This window comes from Lissotriton helveticus, chromosome 10 (genome assembly GCF_964261635.1).
Source record: "Lissotriton helveticus chromosome 10, aLisHel1.1, whole genome shotgun sequence".
Taxonomy (NCBI): domain Eukaryota; kingdom Metazoa; phylum Chordata; class Amphibia; order Caudata; family Salamandridae; genus Lissotriton; species Lissotriton helveticus.
The window spans coordinates 83,827,178-83,847,381 of record NC_136071.1 but is presented as its reverse complement, the minus strand read 5'-3'; the positions used below and the strand labels follow the sequence as shown (position 1 = coordinate 83,847,381).

Genomic DNA, 20,204 nt, shown 5'->3' with positions numbered 1-20,204 from the left:
CCTACCAGTTGTTGAAGGCCCTCTCTATCGTTATAGGCCCTCTCCTGCAGCTCGGGCCATTAAAACAAGTTGTTAAGGTCTTTTAAGTATCGGTATAGGCCTGAGCAGCAGGCTATAGGGCTATATTGTGATGGTGTGTTTTAGAACTCTCATGTTGTCTAATTATGTTTACGTTTTTTTTGTACCCGTTAATTAATCTTGCTTTGACTTGATGTCCCAGGCTTGCAATTTCATGCGGTTTTATGCTGAGTATGCCAGATTTGTCAATGCATGTTCCAATTCTACTCTGTACCCGTTTCTCTTTGTGGAGCTCTCTGAGAGGGCATGGGACGCTCTATATAAGAACCTAATAAAACGAAATAGAAGTTTTGAGCGACCTCATACAGGTCTATATGGTTTTCTTTAAAGTTTACCAAAACACTCAAAGACACTTCCGTATCTAGCCAGTAGATGGCAGTGTAATGTCAATAATGTAAATCCATTACAGACAGCGGCTGAGTAACTACTCTCACAAACAAGCATTTGCAATGCATTAGGTCTCACAGTTGCGAGAGTTTGAACTATTAGCATTTGTAATGGACAATGCCTTTTATTTATGTGTTGATTTTTAAAACCGATAAATAAAAAGCCTTGTCATTTACAATCCCAATAGCTTAAACTCTTGCAAATGCGAGACCTATTGCATTGTAATGCTTGTTAATATATGGAAGCATTTTTACAACCATCTACGCAGCTCTTTATAAATAAATTCCTGAGGACGCTGTCAATCCTCCATGGTGGGATTTAACTGCGTTACACCCGTGCACTTTAAGTGATCCACTGTAGAAGCAGGGAACCAAGTTCAAGCTCACCCCGGCATCCCAACTTTAGGCTGCGCAGTTTTACGCATTTCAGAAACACGCACTGTGGTTTAGCACATACTTTATAAACGCCAGCCCTCCCCCCGCTGTGCATGCCTGCTCTCTTTAATGCAAGGCTTTTCTCTGACTTTGATGCAATTGGTGATGAATTAAAGCGCTCCGATACCTTTGGGTAAAGTTTGCGCTATATAAAAGTGCAAACAAATAAATAAATAGAAAAGCCTACCTGTAGCATGCCCGTTCTTATTCTGCAATGCCACATGCTTTAGGATCTCTGTAGTGATTAACTGCACCCGGCTGTGGGTAACCTCCATGGCAGGAACAACGTGTTGCGGGGCAGACGCAGGGAATGTAGCCATTGTCCTGTGGCTGCACCGCGGGGGGCAGGAAGGCAGGCAGTTGGTATGGCTGTGCCTGGTAGTGTACTCCTCTGTGCAGTCCGGATATAGGGGGTGCCCTTGGATGACGGGAGGTGGTGAGGAGGTGCGGGTTCAGAATGCCTGATTCCTGATATTGGGCAGGCCACGGTTAGAAAAAGAAAAACGAGTTGGGTGACCCACTACAACGAGATATGCAGTCGCCATTATTGAATGTTTAAAAAAAAACAACGATTCGGGCGAGTTGCGCTCAAGAAGATGCGCGCCGCCATCATTTAATGTAAATAAAAGAAGGCTCTCCACTGGAGGAGTATAACAATATTAAAAGATACGTTACCATCTTTTTTTTTTTCATATAGCTCAAACTTGACTCGAAAGTACATGAGCACCAATTGCATTACAGAGGGACACATTTTTCTGCACTGGGAGATTGTGATTTGTCTACAATCATAGAATGTTCGAGCCACCCTCGAACATGGTTCCCAGCTTCAAGTCGGCCGCTGTTGGGAATGCAACTTTGGCTTTACATATAAAAACTACTTGCCGAATGCGGTGGCGCCCATGTTACAAATATGAAAGGGGCGTCGTGCTAACATGTAAGTGCGGCACCCATGCATGTAAAAGTGATGCGCATGTCGGCTCCTGGTAATAATAATCATTAAGACGGGCACCTTGCTAATACATTAAGCGCGGCGCCCCTGCATACTGAAGTTCTGCGCATGGCGGCCCATGAAACGGGAGCCATGGCTAGCAGGAAATTAAAAGAAATAGTCCCTAAAGTACCACATAAACAGTTTACAGTGTAAGTAAACTGTAGTTGGTCGGTGCTGCTCCATACAAAACAGGAATGATGTATTGAGGCCAACAACAAATAAGGAGCAACTAAAGAAGAGCAACAGGAGCATAAGCCAATGGCAAGCAGGAGGCGGGATATCACTCCATGTAGAGATTACTACAGGTCTTGCAGACAGCACATGCATGCTGCCTAGGCTCGACCTAAAAAGTAATGCTACCCTCTGCCTCCAAGTTTTGCTATGCGGTCGCCAAAGCTTCAAGATGCTTCATCAGACCTGGTGCTAGCATAGCTTCTACATTACTGATTGGCGTTGTGTTTAGTCTAAAGGTGAGTAAGACACAGCCAAGTGTTTTGGCTCCCATTCGAACAGTAAATGTAAAATGTAAATGTAAATTGATACTTGTATAGCACACTACTCACCCGTAAGGGTCTCAAGGCGCTTGTACGAATACCGCTGTGGAACCCATTCTGGCTTTCCCTGTGAGGTGTCCACTCCTGGGCAACCCCAAGGTGAAGCCAGGCATCCTTAGCATTGTGGGGGCCGTTGTGGAGATTTAGCAAGCTATTGCCCAGAGTTGCAGAGTGGGACTCCATGATTGGAATAGGCACCGAGGCGAGAATTTTCAGGTCCGTAGAATTTTTGAGCCCAAGACCCGCCGAGGCGGGGAATTGAACCCTGGTCCCGGGCTAGACCTCTGCATCAGGGTCTGCCGCTCTAACCATTGAGCCACACTTTTCCACTACAGTCAGGAGCACTTGGGGCAAGATGTACATAGGTTTGAATTTGCGATTAACAAAGAGCAAATTTTTGCAATTTGCTACTTGTAATTGCAAACCCCCAAGTACTTATGTGTCTTTGACACATTTTGTGATTCCCAGTGGGTCGCAAATAGACCTACCTCATGAATATTCATGAGGTAGGTCTCGGTTTGCCCTTGCTCAGAGTGTCACGCCTTGAAGAACAGGTAGGGGCACATCCATACATTCTTTAGAAATACTTTTAAAGGACCATCATCACTAAGTAGTAAATAGTTCTGCAAAACGATCTTTGGTCCCAGCAGCCTTCCTATTTTCATGGCGTTAATTAATGAATCTCTGGCCCACATGCATCAATATCGGCTTTTGCGAGTTCTAAATTGCGAAAAATAACGATTCGCAATTTAGAATTCGCAAAAGCCTATGCATGAATTTTTTCTTATTTTTTTTGCAAATCGGTAAAAATCGCTATTTTTACCGAAATGCATAAAAAATGCGAATTTTAAATTGCGAATTCACAATTCCCATTCATTCCTATGGGCCAAAATGCCCATAGGAATGAATGGGAATTGCGAATTCGCAATGTGCAATTGCAATTCATCAATGCATTTCAAGGGTGGAGAGGGGGGTCAAAATGACCCCCCCCTGCACCCATGAAATGTACTTTTCAGCATAAGTTACATACACACATGTCCTAAGGACATGTGTGTGTGTAACTTTACAGTTTAAAAAATGCATTTTTGTGCATTTTTAATCAATTTCGCAATTTACCACGAAGTTGAACTTCGTGGTAATTTGCACTTCCAATTTTAAAAAACGCATATTTTTCTGTAATGATGCATAGCATTTAAGAAATCGCACAATTGCGATTTCCTAAATGCTAACGCAATTTTAGAAATCGTAAAAAAGATGCGACTTCTAAAATGGCATGATGCATCCCAACAAGCACTTTTGCATTCGCAAACGGCCGATTTTAAGGAATCGCACCGTTTGCGACTACAAAAATGCTTGATACATGTGGGCCTCTGCTACTTAGTCCAGAGTACATATTCAACAGCATGTTGAGTATTTTGGTCAGTTTAATTCTACCTTGAACATTCTCAATATTGTCATTCAGAATTATTCATGATGTATTTTATAAGGATAAGGATTCATAATAGTCTCCAAATGCCATCTTGGTGTAATTATTAGCAGTTACCAGCTCTACTTTTTTGGATTTCCATCTAGCGAAATTTGATTTCACTTTGAAAGTTTTGATGAGCCTAATATTTTGCAAACATGTTATTACTTGCTTACTTTGTTTCTCTAAATGTAACATATTTCTAGATTCTAATGGATTCTTAATGATACCTTATTGCATTTTTGGCCTCCAGGAGTTTACCAGAACAATTGACATGCAACAGCATTGTTGGGATTTTCTAAAAATCTATTCAGAGCTTTAACCTATTCTCTAAACAAGAGCTTAGTTCCACTTCCTTTTGTTTGTTGACTGTTGATAAGAATAGATGAGAAAAGATTTGAGGCACTCCAATAACAAAATATGGTTATGATAAGACACATTGAACCTCCATATTTTCAGTGGTGGCTGCTATCAGGGAAACGTGGTGGGGCAGCGCTGGGGGCAGTAGCAAAAGAAATAATACAATAAAACTGACCTGCCACCTCACTGCTCTTCTGCTTCTGGTGCTTCTGGTGCACAGGCTCATAGACTCCCCTGTGCCAATCCAGATGCTGCTCTCATGCTGGTAATACTATTACCCAACATAAGAGAAGCGCCGGGATTGGTCTGAGCAGGCTGGTTTCGCACTCCCACAGGGACTGAGAGCCTGGGCCCGCTGTTCTCCATCAGACTGTGTAACAAAGCTTAGATTGGAGTCTAAAGTAAACTAAGTGCACATGTTTGTATAGCTGTTCTTAGACATCTGGCTAAACTGGCATGCACACTTGCACTGCCAACTACTCCTCCTCCATGCTTGCTGCTGTCATCAGGATGGCCCTGCCCCAAGACTCGGCTCTGGCATAAAAAATAAAATGATAATAAAATTGTTTTATTATAATTTTATTTTTCATGTTTTCATCTGCTGGCTCCAGGAGTGGGGCGACACACCTCCGCCATAACGGAGGAGCCGCCACTGCTTCATTCCTGTATTTGAAATTGTAAATGTAAGAGAGAGGGAGAGCAATTGCCATTCTTTAATATGCTTCCCAAATCCTCTCTGTCTTGGTATTATACTATTTGATTTTCATGTTACCCTTCATTTTCTAAACACTATGTATAAACGACCCCTCGAGTACTGCAAATATTTGATACAGCTTTGTTCAGTCTGGAATGAGCCTTTCCCAATATTTCCTCTCTTCTTTGAACTAGATAAGGACCGAAGGACCTTGTTAGGAACTCTTTCCATCATTTCTCTGGTGGGGACGGCACTCTTTGTATTTCTCCAGAAGCCTGAAAGCCAAGAAGAGCCCCTTAACGAAGGTGAAGACCTCCTTTTGGAAACTGAAGTAATGTAAGCAAAATCAAGCCACCCTGCTCAGGGATTACTTGCATTAGTTAATTGGATTGCTACTTTTCTTTTTTGTTGTTGAAAAGGTGCTGCAATGACATTGCTATGAAGTAAAGTCAGCAGGGTAATTAAATCAAAATCATTGTGGAAAAATAAATTACCTTATTGTGACTTTCGACCAGGATTTTGGGACATTGTAGTCATTTAACTGTCGACATAGCAATACTAATACTGCCAGCTACTACAGGTATTGAAATTTCTACATAGCATTATACATTTCTATGCCTTGAAACCTCCGAACAAAGCTACTGTGTAAAATCCCCTGCTCAGGTAGATAATAGATAGAGGATCTTTTCCACCGAGAGGCTCAGACAAATAGTGGACGAGGGACAGACAGCAGCATTGGTACTTTTAGACCTGAGTGCGGCGTTTGACACCGTATCTCATGCCATACTGCTGACCCGTCTTACAGAAATGGGAGTGGTAGGACCGGCCCATGATTGGCTGCGATCCTTCTTAAAAGACAGAACTTTCCAAATTCACTGTCCTCCGTTTAAATCCTCCCCCAGATGGTTAAAGCATGGTGTTCCACAGGGCTCAAGTCTGAGCCCGACATTATTTAACATATATATGGAACCCCTGGCTAGAATTGTGGCACCCTATGGAGTGGACATTGTAACGTATGCAGATGATACGCAATTGGTGATCACCCTAGCCCAAGGCCAGAATGAGGCAGCAATTAATTTTGCCTTCTGTCTCAAGGAGGTATCCGTGTGGATAATTGACAACTGTCTACGCCTTAATGGCGACAAAACGGAGTTACTGGTGATCGGTAGAGCTCCCACAATCTGGTCATCAGCATGGTGGCCATCTGAGGTAGGGCCTACACCTGCCCCCACAGAGACGGTTAAGAACCTAAGTGTCCTTTTGGATTCCAGCCTATCCTATGGTCAGCACATCGGAAGGCTAGTAGGTAAATGTTATGGAGTCCTTAAGACCATACGTAAAATACTAGATTACTTGCCTATCGACACCAGGAAATTTTTAATACATGCATTGGTCACCCCCCACCTAGATTATGGAAACTCACTGTTTATAGGTCTGAGTAAGAAAGGGTTACAGCAGCTGCAGCGTGTACAAAATTCAGCTGCCAGATTGGTCCTGAATCTATCTAAAAGAGCTTCAGGGAAACAAGCTCTTAAGACTCTCCACTGGTTGCCCATGCAGGAACGCATTCTGTTTAAAGCACTGTGTATTACACACCGTGTAGCCCAGGGGAAAGGGCCTAATTATCTTCAAAAGCTCTTAACGATCCATCGTCCTAGACGTAATTTGAGATCATCAGGGAGCATGCTGTTTCAGGTCACTCGCATCTTTAAAGCGCGAATGGCAGGTCGCTCGTTCAGGTACTTAGCCTGCAAAAAATGGAACGAGCTACCGTCGGAGGTAAGATTCCGATTAAAACTGAAAACGTACCTATTCCCTTGAACTCAGGGCACTTATTAGTTCCTCTTCCCTCTCTGTGTTGCTAAGTAGAGAAGGTTTTGCTGGCTTTATGGATTGCTTCATAGCGCGGGGACACACTGTTATAGTGTAACCATGCGCTCTACAAATGGTTTTATTATTATTATTATTATTACATGCAGAACATGTTTTTCTATTAACTTATCCCTGGGACATTTGTAAGCTGCTGTCCTCAGTGCTGTGTTTTTAATTGTAAATGCAGCTGCACATTGTATGGTTGTACATCATCATCAAGGTTTTCACAGCTCCCCCAGTCCTCTCGCAAAGATGACAGTAACTTGCTTCAGATAGACAAAAGTGACAAAGGTGGCGCTTACTCCTTCTCTGACTTGTATAGGAGTCGCATAGTAAAAAGGCTCAGATGAGCCACATGTCTCCCCATTCTTCCAAGAGGGAAACTCACTGTAAAATAGCTCCATGCCATTTTGAAAGTAGTCAGGGAAAGTAAATTTGCACAAGAAGACAGTGTCTCCTGGCTTGAACAACCGAACAGCAATTCAAATCTCCTAGAAGAAAAGACAAAGTCCTTCATTGGAGGAATATCTGAGTTGAGTCCAGAGTCACAACATTTGAGGTGCTCATGATAACTTAGGGGACCAATAAAGAGAGTCATTTGACAGATCTGCTAAATAAATGCAAACTTGGGGAAAAGGTCTTGCTATATAAATTTGAAGATCTTGGGTAGTCACGAAGAGGCTGAAATATCTTCTCAGGGTCCGGGTATAATTGAAATTGTCATATTATCAAAGTGAGTTTTGGGGGCATTGCAAGACAAGCAACACACATCTCACCATTGTCAGAACACATAGACTACCATTTACCCCTCTAAAAGCTGGGGGCTCCCCTTGCAACTAAGTTCCTGCTAAAAGGCATTATATTTGTGATTGACCCAGAGAAACATCAGATAGTAACCTCTCTGGGGTGTTGCTTTTCTATTTTTTCTGAACAATTTTCGAGATTGCCAGTAGGTGAAAGCATGTGAGGAGATTTATAACTGAGATAAGCAGTTGACAATTCCAGTTATGGTTGTTTCTGTGTATATATTGAAAGTGAACAGTTATGGAGATATCTTTTGAGCCACAGTTAGTTTAAGAATTTCTGAAAAGCATTAGGGACATACTTTCAACATAGATGTCTAAAGATTAGAGTGTGAAAAAAAAGTAGAGGTGTACCTTTTGATGTTTTTCTCTATCTGTATTTTCCCTTCGTTAGGATTGGGAAGATTAGACATAACAGGCAGTGATAGTAGACAGGATTTGTGACATCACATCTTTGAATAGAAGGGCGTGGCAGGAGAGTCATATTTAACCAACACAGACCCTTTTTGCAAGGCAGAGGGAGGGGGGGGGGTAAGGGGCGGAAGATGAGAAACAAAAAAAAGAGAAAAAATAGTTATTGTCAAGGCTGGAAATTGTTGAGCCTATGAAGATTACATTGAAGGTTGTTTACCCCTGATTTCAAAGGGGTAAATAATATGCAGAACTGTGGATCCATTTTAAAACGGAGCTGCATTTTCTGCAAAAAAACTCCTGTTGTGGATGTATGACATTACAACGCATGCTTTTACATCGCATGTTTTTACAACGCGAGTTTTACAACGTATACCATTACAACGCATAGTGCTTTGGGGCGCTGGATAGTGAATAGTTTAATTTACTATTCCAACTCCAGTCCCCTTGGATAGTAGGGAAGGTGTTGGTCAGTAAATTAAACCTATTCCCTATCCTAGAGCGCCCCCCAGCGCAATGTGTTGTAATGGTTTGTGTTGTAAAAGTTGCGTCGTAAAGGCACTGCGTGGTAACAGTTGCGTTGTAAAGGTTGTTTCCCACTGTGCACCGTGGGGCTCCTACTGTTATTCAGTTATAAAGTAAATTACAGGTAGAGAAATATGAGAGATGAATAAGCAGGGATGCTACATTATGGGCTGATGAGTTAAGAAAATGGGGAGAGATGCACAGCTTTTTTTCTTTCTGTTTGCAAAGCTTTGTTACTTTCTTTGCTTATATATCCTATGGTCCTGCCCACTACAGAAGGTATCCCATATTATAATGCGCAAGTGCCTTCATTTTGAGGAAGGAGGGTTGGGATTTTAATTTGGCTTTGCGCCAGAAGACGGGATAGCCTGTGAGCTGAATAAGAATCCTTTATCCTATAGGCTTAAAGTTAGAAAACTGTATGTTGGAAATGACTGAGACAGTAATTTTAATTATATTTGTAGACATATTAATTCTGGGATTCAGACGTGTACTTATTGTAGAGCTCACTGTTTTAGTGTTTTACAAATTGTATTTTTTATATCTAAAAATTTAAAAAGAACACAAGCAAAATTAATTTTACGGTGAACTCTGATCACAACCTAAATTTAGTGCAATTCACCAATTGGAACCACAGGAAGGTTACCCATTCACAGCAATTAATGATGGATTCTTCAACTTTAGCTGATCCCGAGATTAAAACTTACATTATTTTGGAAACAAACATATTTTTTCTAATAAATATGTGTACTGATTTCAGGGGCCTGGGAGAGCATTATGGCATTATCTTGTTGGCATGCCATCTCAGAACACATAAAACACAGATGTGTGAAGAGCAGCAAAGCTGAGAAGATGTCAACTCACCTGATAATAGGGAAGGCTAAACTGGTATCTGGTTTAATCCCAAGGATAAAAAACAGTACGACAAATTAAAGCTTAATTAGAGGTTATATTAAGACATCATGAATAATATTAACTATAAGACTTTTAAACAAAAAAAAGTAATGCAAGGAGTAGAATTGGGTAATTGCTATTTTGGCCGTGCAAGGGTATAATAGTAACAGGAAGTATAGACCTGGTGAAGATCCCAAGAAGGAAGAGATTGCGAAAATGAGGAGTAAAGGAGGACTGAATTTTCAGTACTTTTGACCAGTGTGTCAGCAGAACTGTTTTTGCATTCATTAGGTTCTGGAGCTACCAAGTCTTTCCATAGCATGGGTACAGACCTTTAAGGGAAAAAGTACCATACAGCTTGTGATTTGTACCATCCAGGCTTACCTTGCGGGAAAGCATCAGGAGAAGATGACTTAGGCTTTGGATGCTACTAAACACTTGCACCAGAGGTCTCTTCAGTCCTTGCTATGACAACTGTTTAAATCCATCTAGTTTTTTGTTGTTGCAATTTTATACAGCACAGACTCGACTCAAAGCTATTGGAGCACTTTACCCTCTTTGCCGTGGCGCGAATTCGGCCACGTCGTGGGCGGGGCTAGAGGGGTGGGCGTGACGCTCCCTTACTCATGACGGCTCCACACCGTCATGAGTCATGGGTGGCGTGTGCTCATGACGGCGTGGAGCCGTCATGACCCCGCCCACTTACTAAATTTGCCCACACAGGCGGGCAATTAGTCCTGCGCAGGCAGAGCGTGGACGGAGCGGCAGTTGATGACGGCTCCACGCCGTCATGAGCACCCGCCGCCGTGGAGCCGTTATGAGCATGGAAAGGGTTACATGAGCACCAGTAACATTATAAGGCCATATTAATTTTTTTAGGCTTAGGTAAATTAAGTGATTTGCCCAGAATCACAAGATGTTGAGTTGACGCCAAGACTCGAGCCTAGTTCCAAAGTCGGCAGCTCTGACCATAATGTCACGTTCTCAATTATGCTGTTTGGTGATGTCATTTGTGATCTCATCAGTGATATCAGCAATTATATGATTTGAGATGTTATAAGTGAGTTCATTCATGATGTCATTTGAATTGTGATCTGTGATTTCATGTGGGAAGTCTTGAGCATGGCATGAGGAAGTGTGTTAGGATTTGTGAAGCTAACTTAAAATGGTTAATGTAGAGAGCTATAATTTCTGGGGCCATGAATTCTACTTTCACCCTTCATCCTCTTTAACATTCTCAACAGACAGATCAGCATGAAACTGTACATACAGAATCTTAACGAGTTATGCAAATGATCTATCAAATTTTGGACAGAAACGTCAAATGGCGTCACATTTATAAGCAAATGAAGCAAGCATTGGCAAGGCCAATAGGTCTGGGATGGGCCACCAGCCTTTTGACAATTCTTCTTTTGTTTTATAATGGCTTTTTCAAAATGTTATTGTTTGAGAAGCTCCCCTTCATCAATCCAAATAAAAATATTCGCTAAAGGCAAAAATTCTGTTTTGGTCTCAAAAAAAGCACATATTTTTTGAGGACCCATGGCACTGAGCGGAACGACTTTGTGTGATGATGTGCTCCTTGTGAAAGGGCAGCAAGCCATAACTCATAGTGAAGTCAGGCATGGCTGAAGTGGGCTGACACATTGCCCCTTGAGGCATGCTGGAGTGGGTGGAAGAGAAATTTTAATGACAGACTAATGGACGAAGTCTGTCTGAAAACCTCTATAGATAAGTATAATTTTAACACAATATTTTAGTCAAATTAAAAGGCCATGGCTAATGCAGACTTAAAAAAGCCATCCAGTCTGGGCATGGGCTGCCATCCTCTAGAAAGAAAGAAAGCAAGAAAGAAAGAAAGGAAGATGTTATGAAAGAATGAAGGAAAGAAAAAAGAAAAGAAAAAAGGAAAGAAAAGAGAAGGATTACAAAAAAGGAAGAATAAAAGAAAAAAGGAAAGAAAGAAAGATGGAAGAAAGGAAAGAAAGGAGGAAAGAAGGAAAGGAACAAAAAAGGAAAGAAGAAAAGAAAAAGGAGAAAGAAGGAAAGAAAGAGGCAAAGAAAAAAGGGAAGGAGAGAAGAAAAGGAAAAATGAAAGAAAGAGGCAAGAAAGAAAAATGAAAGAAAGATGGAAGAAGGTAGGAAAGAAGAATGAAAAGTCAAGAAAAAGGTATAGAATGAAGGGAGTAAAAGAAAGAAGGAATGAAAAGGGAGAGAAAGAAATGAAAAACGAAGGAGAGTAGGAATGTAAGAAGGAAGAAAAGAATTAACAAAAAATTCAAGAAGGGAAGAAGGAAGGAAAGATTTAAGAAAAAAGAACAAAAGAAGGAAAGAAAGAAGGAAATAAAGAGGAAAAGAATGAAACAAGAAGGAAAGAAAGAAGGAAAGAATGATATATGGAAAGAAAGTTAAAAGGAAAGGGTGAAAGAAAGAAAGAAAACAGAATGGAAAAAGGGCAGAAAGAAGGAATAACACAGAGAGTTGCAAAGATAGAGCACCCTTATGATCTTATATTCAGAGATCGTGTAAACTACTGGTATGATGTGAAAAAGCAGCAGTCAGATAAACAAAGGCCACTTCAATAGGAATTTACAATAGCATTGGCAGAAGACAGGAACTGATAAAGCTGAAATGTGCACTGTTCTCTCATATTGTAGAAAGAGTTCTGCTATCACATCAGACTCTTCAAACAACTGTAACAATAAAGAAACAGTAAAGTAAAACCACGAGCCGTGACGGTAACTACCTTTTTTGTGCATGTGCTCTTTGTGAAAGGGCTAAATGAAGTCACTCAAAGTGAAGTTAGCCAGTGACTTAAGTAGTCTGAGCCAACCTCTCACATGCTGTATGCTGGAGTGACGGAAGGAAAATGTGAATAACACAAAGAGACCAATGGATGAAGAGAGAGGTGGCTAAAGCCCCTTTATGTAATTATACCATGCATATAATTTTAGTAAAATAAATACGTCTTCGCTAACACCAGACCTAAAAAGGAGGAGTTTGGTCTCAGTGGATGGTTTACTCCGGAGCACATGTTCGGATCCCAGCTTCCCCTTGTAACCACATAGAAAATTGGCATGTGAAACATTGCCCTGAGCACAACTTTACTCCGAGTATAAAGAAGTCCAATCAATCTTTTTTTGTGGTGATTTTATTCGTCAAATAAGACAAAATCTTCTCTTCAGTCATAAATTGCAATCTTCAACAGTTCATCCAAAGCCAACACGTGTTTCGTCATCAACGATGCAATCGCATCTGTGACTACAGGGCTAAAATTAAATTTAAAAACCATACTGTATCATAATGTACATTAGTCAACAAACACCACCACCATACCACCCATGTGATAAAAAGTAATCACAGAGTGAATCAGAGGTGAGGAACTCATTTCTGGAGAAAGAAACATATTAGGACGGGCTCGCTGGCGGCAAGCGCATTATTTTAAAGACTCACTCTTGACTTGGCTGACTACAAGCTTATAGACACTTGTCTCCGCTGATCAATAGCGGCGAAACGCTTCATTCTTTTTTAATAATCCCGCCCTACCCGCCCTGTTGACCCCGCCCACCCTGGTCACGGGTCTATTTATACGTACCTCATGTGTCAGCGCAGCGGACGAGCGCAGCGGGCGCGACGGAGGCGCGCCGGAGTTGCGCCTGAGTTAAGCCCGTCTGCGCCCGTCCGCGGCCGACTGGGGCCAGGGGCATGTCATTCTGCCCCTTTCATTACCTATCCCTCGGCTACTTTGAAACTTCTACAAGGTAAGTGGCCGCTTCCACCGGCCATTAGTAGTAATATCTCTGCCCTCGGCCTTGCCCCTTCTACTCCGGTGCCTTGCCCTCCCCTTCCCTCCCCCCCTTCCCCCCTGTCCTTTATTTTATTAAACACTAGGTCAGCGGTGAAACATCACCAGGACCTATTTATTTTGCTCGACTCCCAGAAGCCAGATATATTGTGCTTAACGGAGACGTGGTTTGGCGATTCGTCATTGCCCGCTCTCTTGGCGGCTCTTCCTCTTACCTATGCGGCCCTTCGGGTCGACCGCCCTGCAGGGAAAAAAGGAGGCGGTGTGGCGCTTATCGCCAAAGCCGAGTACAACTTCCAGCTACTTCCATCTGCCTTTATTGATTCTGTCGAGTATCTTGTAGCTCGCTCTGACACCTTTTCCCCTCCTTTGATTTGTTTACTTACATATCGCCCCCCCCCAGAACACTCCTCACTTTACTACAGCCTTCCAGGACCTAGTGGCCACGCTGACGGTTAATCATGCCTCCATTCTTATATTGGGGGACTTTAACTACTGGCCCAACGATCCGTCTGAATGCCAGGCTTCTAAACAATTTACCGATCTGCTCCAGTCGCTAAACTTTGTCTCTCGTATTCATGCTCCCACACACATTGGTGGACATGTGCTCGACCAAGTTTGGTCCCTTAACTACCCTATTTCTTCTGTAGCAGTGTCTCCTTGTCCTTGGTCCGACCACGCCTTCATTTTCTTCACCCTTCATCTTACTCTACCAGCCAGGATTCCGCGGGAAAAAAACATCTGGGCCCGGAATTGGAACCGGGTCGACCTGATCTCGCTGTCATCTTCCCTCCTAGCCGCTACGCCTGACTTAGCTGGCTTATCATCGTCAGCACAAGCCATTGGGATTGATACCTGGCTTGCGGAAGGCTGCGATTCAGCGGCCCCCCTACGCCGGATTTCAATTAAAAGACCTAAGGAGGCGAACCGATGGTTTGATACTAATTTAAAGGATAATAAATTGTCCCTTCGGCGCGCCGAAAGACTTTGGAGAAGGGAATACTGCCCCCATCTGAAAACCTGCTATTTAACATTACGGCAGGAATATAAAAAAGCTATCGTAGAAACTAAAACCACCTATTTCTCATAAAAAATCTTAACAGCAGAGAATCAACCGCGATAAATTTTCTCGATAGTTAACGAGTTAGCTTTTTCAGATAGGAGTGTATCTAAACCCCCTCCCACTCAAATCCTCTGTGACTCGTTAAATTCCTATTTTATTGATAAAGTCCTCAACATCAAGAACAACATTCCCCCTCCCTCTGTTTCTTATGTTGAGCCCTGCCCACCAACCCTGCCGCCTAGCTTAACATCAATTCCTCCTATCACGGAAACAGGGTTCCGGGAAATCTTATTCAAAGTTAAGTCAGGCTCACCTGCTGACATTTGCCCGGCACGTATTTTACAGCAAATTTATTCAGTTTGCACACAGCCCCCGATCGCCTTTCTTAATAGTTCCCTCTCACAAGGAATTGTGACCCCGGCCCTTAAAGTAGCTACCATTGTGTCCATTTTGAAAAAACCAGGGGCCGACCCAGCTATTTCAACTAACTATCGGCCTATCTCTTTATTGCCATACTTGGGTAAGGTGCTTGAGCGCCATGTTGCCGCGGTGCTTAGCACCCATGTTGAGGCTACGGGAGGCCTGGCATCCTGCCAGGCTGGCTTCCGCCCCAAACACTCCACTGAGTCTGTGGTAGTGTCGGTCCTAAACACCCTCAGGGAGGGCCTGGACCAAAATAAACATCAAGCCCTGGTGCTCCTCGATCTTTCCGCCGCCTTCGATACGGTGGATCATTCCATCTTGCTTTCACGTATCGGAGCGGCGGGAACCGGGGGGTCAGCACTAGTGTGGCTCTCGTCCTTCCTGCGGGATCGCACCCAGGCGGTCCGGCTGGGAGAGTTCATGGCTGATCCTTTGAAGATCACTTGTGGTGTTCCCCAAGGCTCCTCTCTTTCTCCTTTATTGTTCAACCTCTACATCTATCCTCTTATCTTTGCACTTCAGCAGCTGGAGGTCGCTGTGTATAACTATGCGGATGACCTCCAGCTGGTCTTTGACCTCTCTTCTTCCCCTCACGCTATCTCCAATTTTCAATCTATTATGATTTTTATCAGGGACTGGATGAGCCACAACCATTTGAAGCTTAATCCGGATAAAACCGAATTGGTGCTTACTGGTGGCTCCTCCAGTCCCTGGAACTCTTCTTTTTGGCCCCCCACTCTTGGTTCCCCTCCCCTTCCTTCTTCTACGGTTAAGACACTAGGTATAAAAATTAACAACCAGCTCACTCTTCATTCACAGGTTGGTTCTGTTGTTTCCTCTTGTTTTCTGATGCTCCGAACTATCCGCACTGTCTCCCGGTTCTTTTCCCCTTTGGCACTTAAACTTATTATGTCTGCCTTGGTCATCTCCCGGCTAGACTATGCCAATGCCCTGTACAACGGCATCCCGGCATATAGTCTACGCAAACTCCAGCTTGTGCAGAACCAAGCAGCCCGGCTGGTGTATGGCCGTCCCCGGTTCCACCATTCTACACCATTGTTGAAGGAACTGCACTGGTTGCCTGTCCGGCAACGATCTCTTTTCAAGATTGGGTGCATGGTCTTTCAGGCACGACAGGGAACGGCCCCTGCTTTCATTTCTTCCCTTTTAACTAATTATGTTCCCGTCAGACATCTTCGTTCGTCCGATCGGTCCCTTTTGCAGGTCCCTCGTTTCACTAGGAAAAAATGGGGAGGTTCCAACTTCTCCATCTTGGCTCCTGTATTCTGGAACTCCCTGCCTGACCACCTCCGAGCGATAAAACAATATTCCCTTTTTCGCAAGGGCCTGAAAACCTTTTTGTTTGCTCAGGCCTTTCCACACTAATGATCTTTCCCTGTCTGCTCTGCATGCCGTCAAAAGCGCCAAGAAACCGTAACGGTGTATGATGCGCTATATAAGCTTTTTAAATTCAAATTCAATTATACTCCATTGCTAGAGGTACATTATGATGCGAAGGGTCTAGAACAATTAGACTAAATTTAAGATAGAATATAAAAACACATAGTGCAACACCTAGAAAAAAAGAAAGAAAACGACCAAAGAACCTTAAGTGAAAAAACCATCAGAGAATATTGTATAACATGCCCATTGCTTGACCAGTGATACTGGGTTATTATTTTCGACAGAGTTGGATTATAATTTGATACAGTGAATTTTGTTTCTTGTGAGACGGACTATTTGGTAAACTTTGGATTTGGGAGAACATCCAGATTGGTGAGCATTAATTGGAACATCAGCATGGGGTTTTTTCACTCAAGGTTTTTTTCACTCATGGTTTTTTCACTTAAGGTTCTTTGGTCGTTTTCTGTCTTTTTTTCTAGGTGTTGCACTATGTGTTTTTATATTCTATCTTAAATTTAGTCTAATAGTTCTAGAGTCTAGACCCTTCACATCATAATGTACCTCTAGCAATGGAGTATAATATGTTTCTTTCTCCAGAAATGAGTTCCTCACCTATGATTCACTCTGTGATTACTTTTTATCACATGGGTGGTATGGTGGTGGTGTTTGTTGACTAATGTACATTATGATACAGTATGGTTTTTAAATTAAATTTTAGCCCTGAAGAAGTCGCAGATGCGATTGCATCGTTGTTGACGAAACACGTGTTGGCTTTGGATGAACTGTTGTAGATTGCAATTTATGACTGAAGAGAAGATTTTGTCTGATTTGATGAATAAAAACACCACAAAAGAAGATTGATTGGACTTCTTTATACACGCAGTAAAGTTGTGCTCAGGACATTGTTTCACATTCTATTTTGGACTGGTTTCACTAGTCCACATCAGGGGATACAAGTGGCTGTCCCTGTCCTTGGAAGCACACTATAATTGTGAAACGTTGTTTGGCTTGGGGGTATAAATATTGTCTTTTGCGCCAGAAAGCTTTGCCACTGTTCGATTGTTTCTGTAGAAAATTGGCATGTTATGTAAAATTTCGAGAGCTTAGAAATAAACTATATGCTGGTATTAAACGCCAAATATAAAAGCTGGATGTTTGCTTTTGGTTCGTGAACACTTTGTGCCTCGTCTCTGTTGCGGTATACTCATGTGGCTGCTGTTTGACCCAAAAAGGTACCCAAAAAGTCTTATTTCATTATGAGCTTCCGAAAAGCATATTGAGTGATAGTTTGTACCGTATGTGAAAGATATTACAGTTGACCCGTACTTACAAGGCATGGGTTATTCTTTAAGACTGCATGCACAGTGGTGCTATTATAAAATACATATGTGTAAAACTTATTTTAAAAAGGGGGGGCTTTTTCTTATGCATCTATAGGGATGCCTTGCAGTGAATTTGACTGTCAACTGGAAGTATTTGCCTAACTGTGAAAAGAATGAAAACGGAGCTTAGCTCAATGGTCTGTATTAAGATACATAATACACACAGGAAATTGTTCACCTTGTTCTGTAGCTGTACACTAAGGAGTTGGCGTTGCTCATTCGTTGATATGTGAGGGAGACAGTGCACATACATGCCATTCAGGCGCAAGCTGCACTCAGTGCCCCATCCCAGAATGCATTGTGGAGGAGCGAGGTTCCGTCATTTCCCTCAAGGGACTTGCAGCGCGTATTCTACCACAACTGGAGAAAAGGCAGCCATCTTGAGGGCTTTCTTGATGTTGTTGATTTCTTTTCCAGATCAAAGGAAACAGTGGCTTCGTCTTTGAGAGAAGCATCCACAGAGCTGGGTAAGTCTTGAGCTGCCTCAACCACTAAGTCATTTTGGGTTGCATGATCTGTAGAACATGAGCTGCTTTGCACATGGATGTACTCAGGGGCCTGCTTTGGCTTTTGGAGCACGTAAGTAAAATGGCGGAATGCGGGGGACAAAGTCAGCTATAGCTTTTAATCTGAAAGAGATCCGCAGCAATTTTTCTGGTACTTGGACAAAAACCTCCATCTTTAATTTAGCCGAGAGGTATAAAGGATAACACTTAAAGTTTCCATATCATATGATGATATTCTTTTGCTACGCAAACGGCGATGTTCCGAGTTTTGAGAGTGTTCTGTAGAACATGGACCCTTCATCCCATGATTCACATACATTTATACCAAGCTGAGCTCTGTCCAGGGCTACAGTCTGGTTGGCTCAACATTCCCCAGTACTGCAATATTCTACGTACTATTCTCATTAACATCAAGATGCCCACACCCTTTGCTACACGCCCATCAGTTTCTCAATCAAAAGAGCAAAGCTGAATGCTCCATCGCACCCAGAACATGTATTCCTTACACTTAACACCACCAGGCTGAGCCTGCCTGTGCTCTGAAGCTTCTGCAGTCCCATGGTTAGTTGCCATAATATGAAACCTTCCCAAATTCATGTCAGGCAGAACTATTCCTAACAGCCTTACATGACACTCACACTGATACTAAGTTGTGCTCTCTCCTGTACTGCGGCCTTATGATTCCCTTAAGCAACTATACTATATTACTCTGGCCTCATGGGTCCACACTGGTATGCACAAAGACAAGTTTTCCTGTTTATTGCAGCTTCAAAGGGTCAAAGTTCACTCACTGACACCAAGCAGACCTCTCCCCCATGTTAGAGCTCAATGGACCCTTTACACACTGACAAAATAAAGGACTCTTCATTGCTTTACCTTATAAGTCCCACAATGCCTAGCAAAGAATTTGGGCTCTGTCAACGGTTCCATATTAACGCCCTGGCACCAACTGATACATTCACGAATACCAGAACGTAATGATTTGTTTATTATCTGACGCCTTAGTGGGCTCTCCCATGCAATGTCCCCTTAGTCCAAAAGTAGCTGGCTTTTAGGTAAGCTCTACCATGCAGTGAAGCCTCAAAGGATTCACACAATGAGTGAGGTCAAGTGAAGGTCTCTTTGGTACTGCAGTCCAGTGGGTCCTTTACACACTGATGCAGTAAAGGGCTCTCCATTACTATGCACACATATTTGTTTCCTTGCTGAAGACCTGGCATGAGATGTCTTCGAGAGGGTGAAATGCCCCATCCTGGGCAGCTGCCCTTTGACTCTAGATTACTGCTTGCGCTCAGCTGAGCTTCGAGCTAGTCTATTCCCATCGGATCTTCTGCATCGTGTAGTCCTTTCACCAGGCATTCCCTCTGGTGACACCTGCTGCCCAATACCCACCACCTGCACCCATACACACATTCTTTCAAGTATCAGAGAAAGACTCTAATATATGTTTACTATTCTAGGGTCTAGGACTCGTGAACACCTCACCGACACACGCACAACATAAACTCCCCACACACACGCTGACACCCCCAAATACACACACACACAAAAACACACACCCACACACTCATGCGCAGACCTTCTTTTCCCAAGTCCTACTACCGCCTGTACTTTGGACTTATGACCATAGAGAGTATACTAAGTAGTGTGAATGGTTGCGTTTGAGTTTGAAGGCAGCCAGCGTTGTTCGCGCTGGTGGTGGCTTACACCTTGTTTACCAGCGCCGTGTCTCCCACTATATGTTGTCTGTCTTCCCATTAATAAAGGAAGGAGATCACTCATGTCTGTAACTCTCTTGGTTTCAATGCAGGTGTCCTTTGGAGGTTGCTATGCAGCAAAAACACAGCTCTTTTGAGTATCTCCATGATTTACACAGGTAAGGAAAAAGGTTTTAGGAAGAATGGATGCTATCCCACGAACTCAGCAGATCAGAATTCCCTCTTTCCCCAAAGTTAGCATGACCATCTCGCTGGAAGCTGCTTCCATCTTTGCTGACAGCCCTGTTGAGATGGTCTTGCTATGCGAAGAGTCGTTCTAAGGGTCCTCCTGACAGAACATGGCTTTTCTGTTTTAAAAAAAAAATTATATACAGCGGTGTGCCAAATAATCAACTTTGTTAACTTCAAACGATTCCTTATCTGACTGTGAGGCTT

General features: G+C 42.8%; 1 protein-coding gene across 1 annotated transcript in view; it reads left to right on the top strand.

Annotated features, from left to right (window-relative positions):
* LOC144785054 (UNC93-like protein MFSD11) overlaps window positions 1–20,204 on the top strand; it is a 180,508-nt gene that overhangs the window by 120,361 nt on the left and 39,943 nt on the right. The window contains exons 8-10 of the mRNA XM_078664169.1: window positions 5,158–5,299; window positions 17,963–18,012; window positions 19,862–19,927. Coding sequence (XP_078520295.1) covers window positions 5,158–5,299; window positions 17,963–18,012; window positions 19,862–19,927 — 258 coding nt within the window. The remainder of the gene's footprint in view (window positions 1–5,157; window positions 5,300–17,962; window positions 18,013–19,861; window positions 19,928–20,204) is intronic.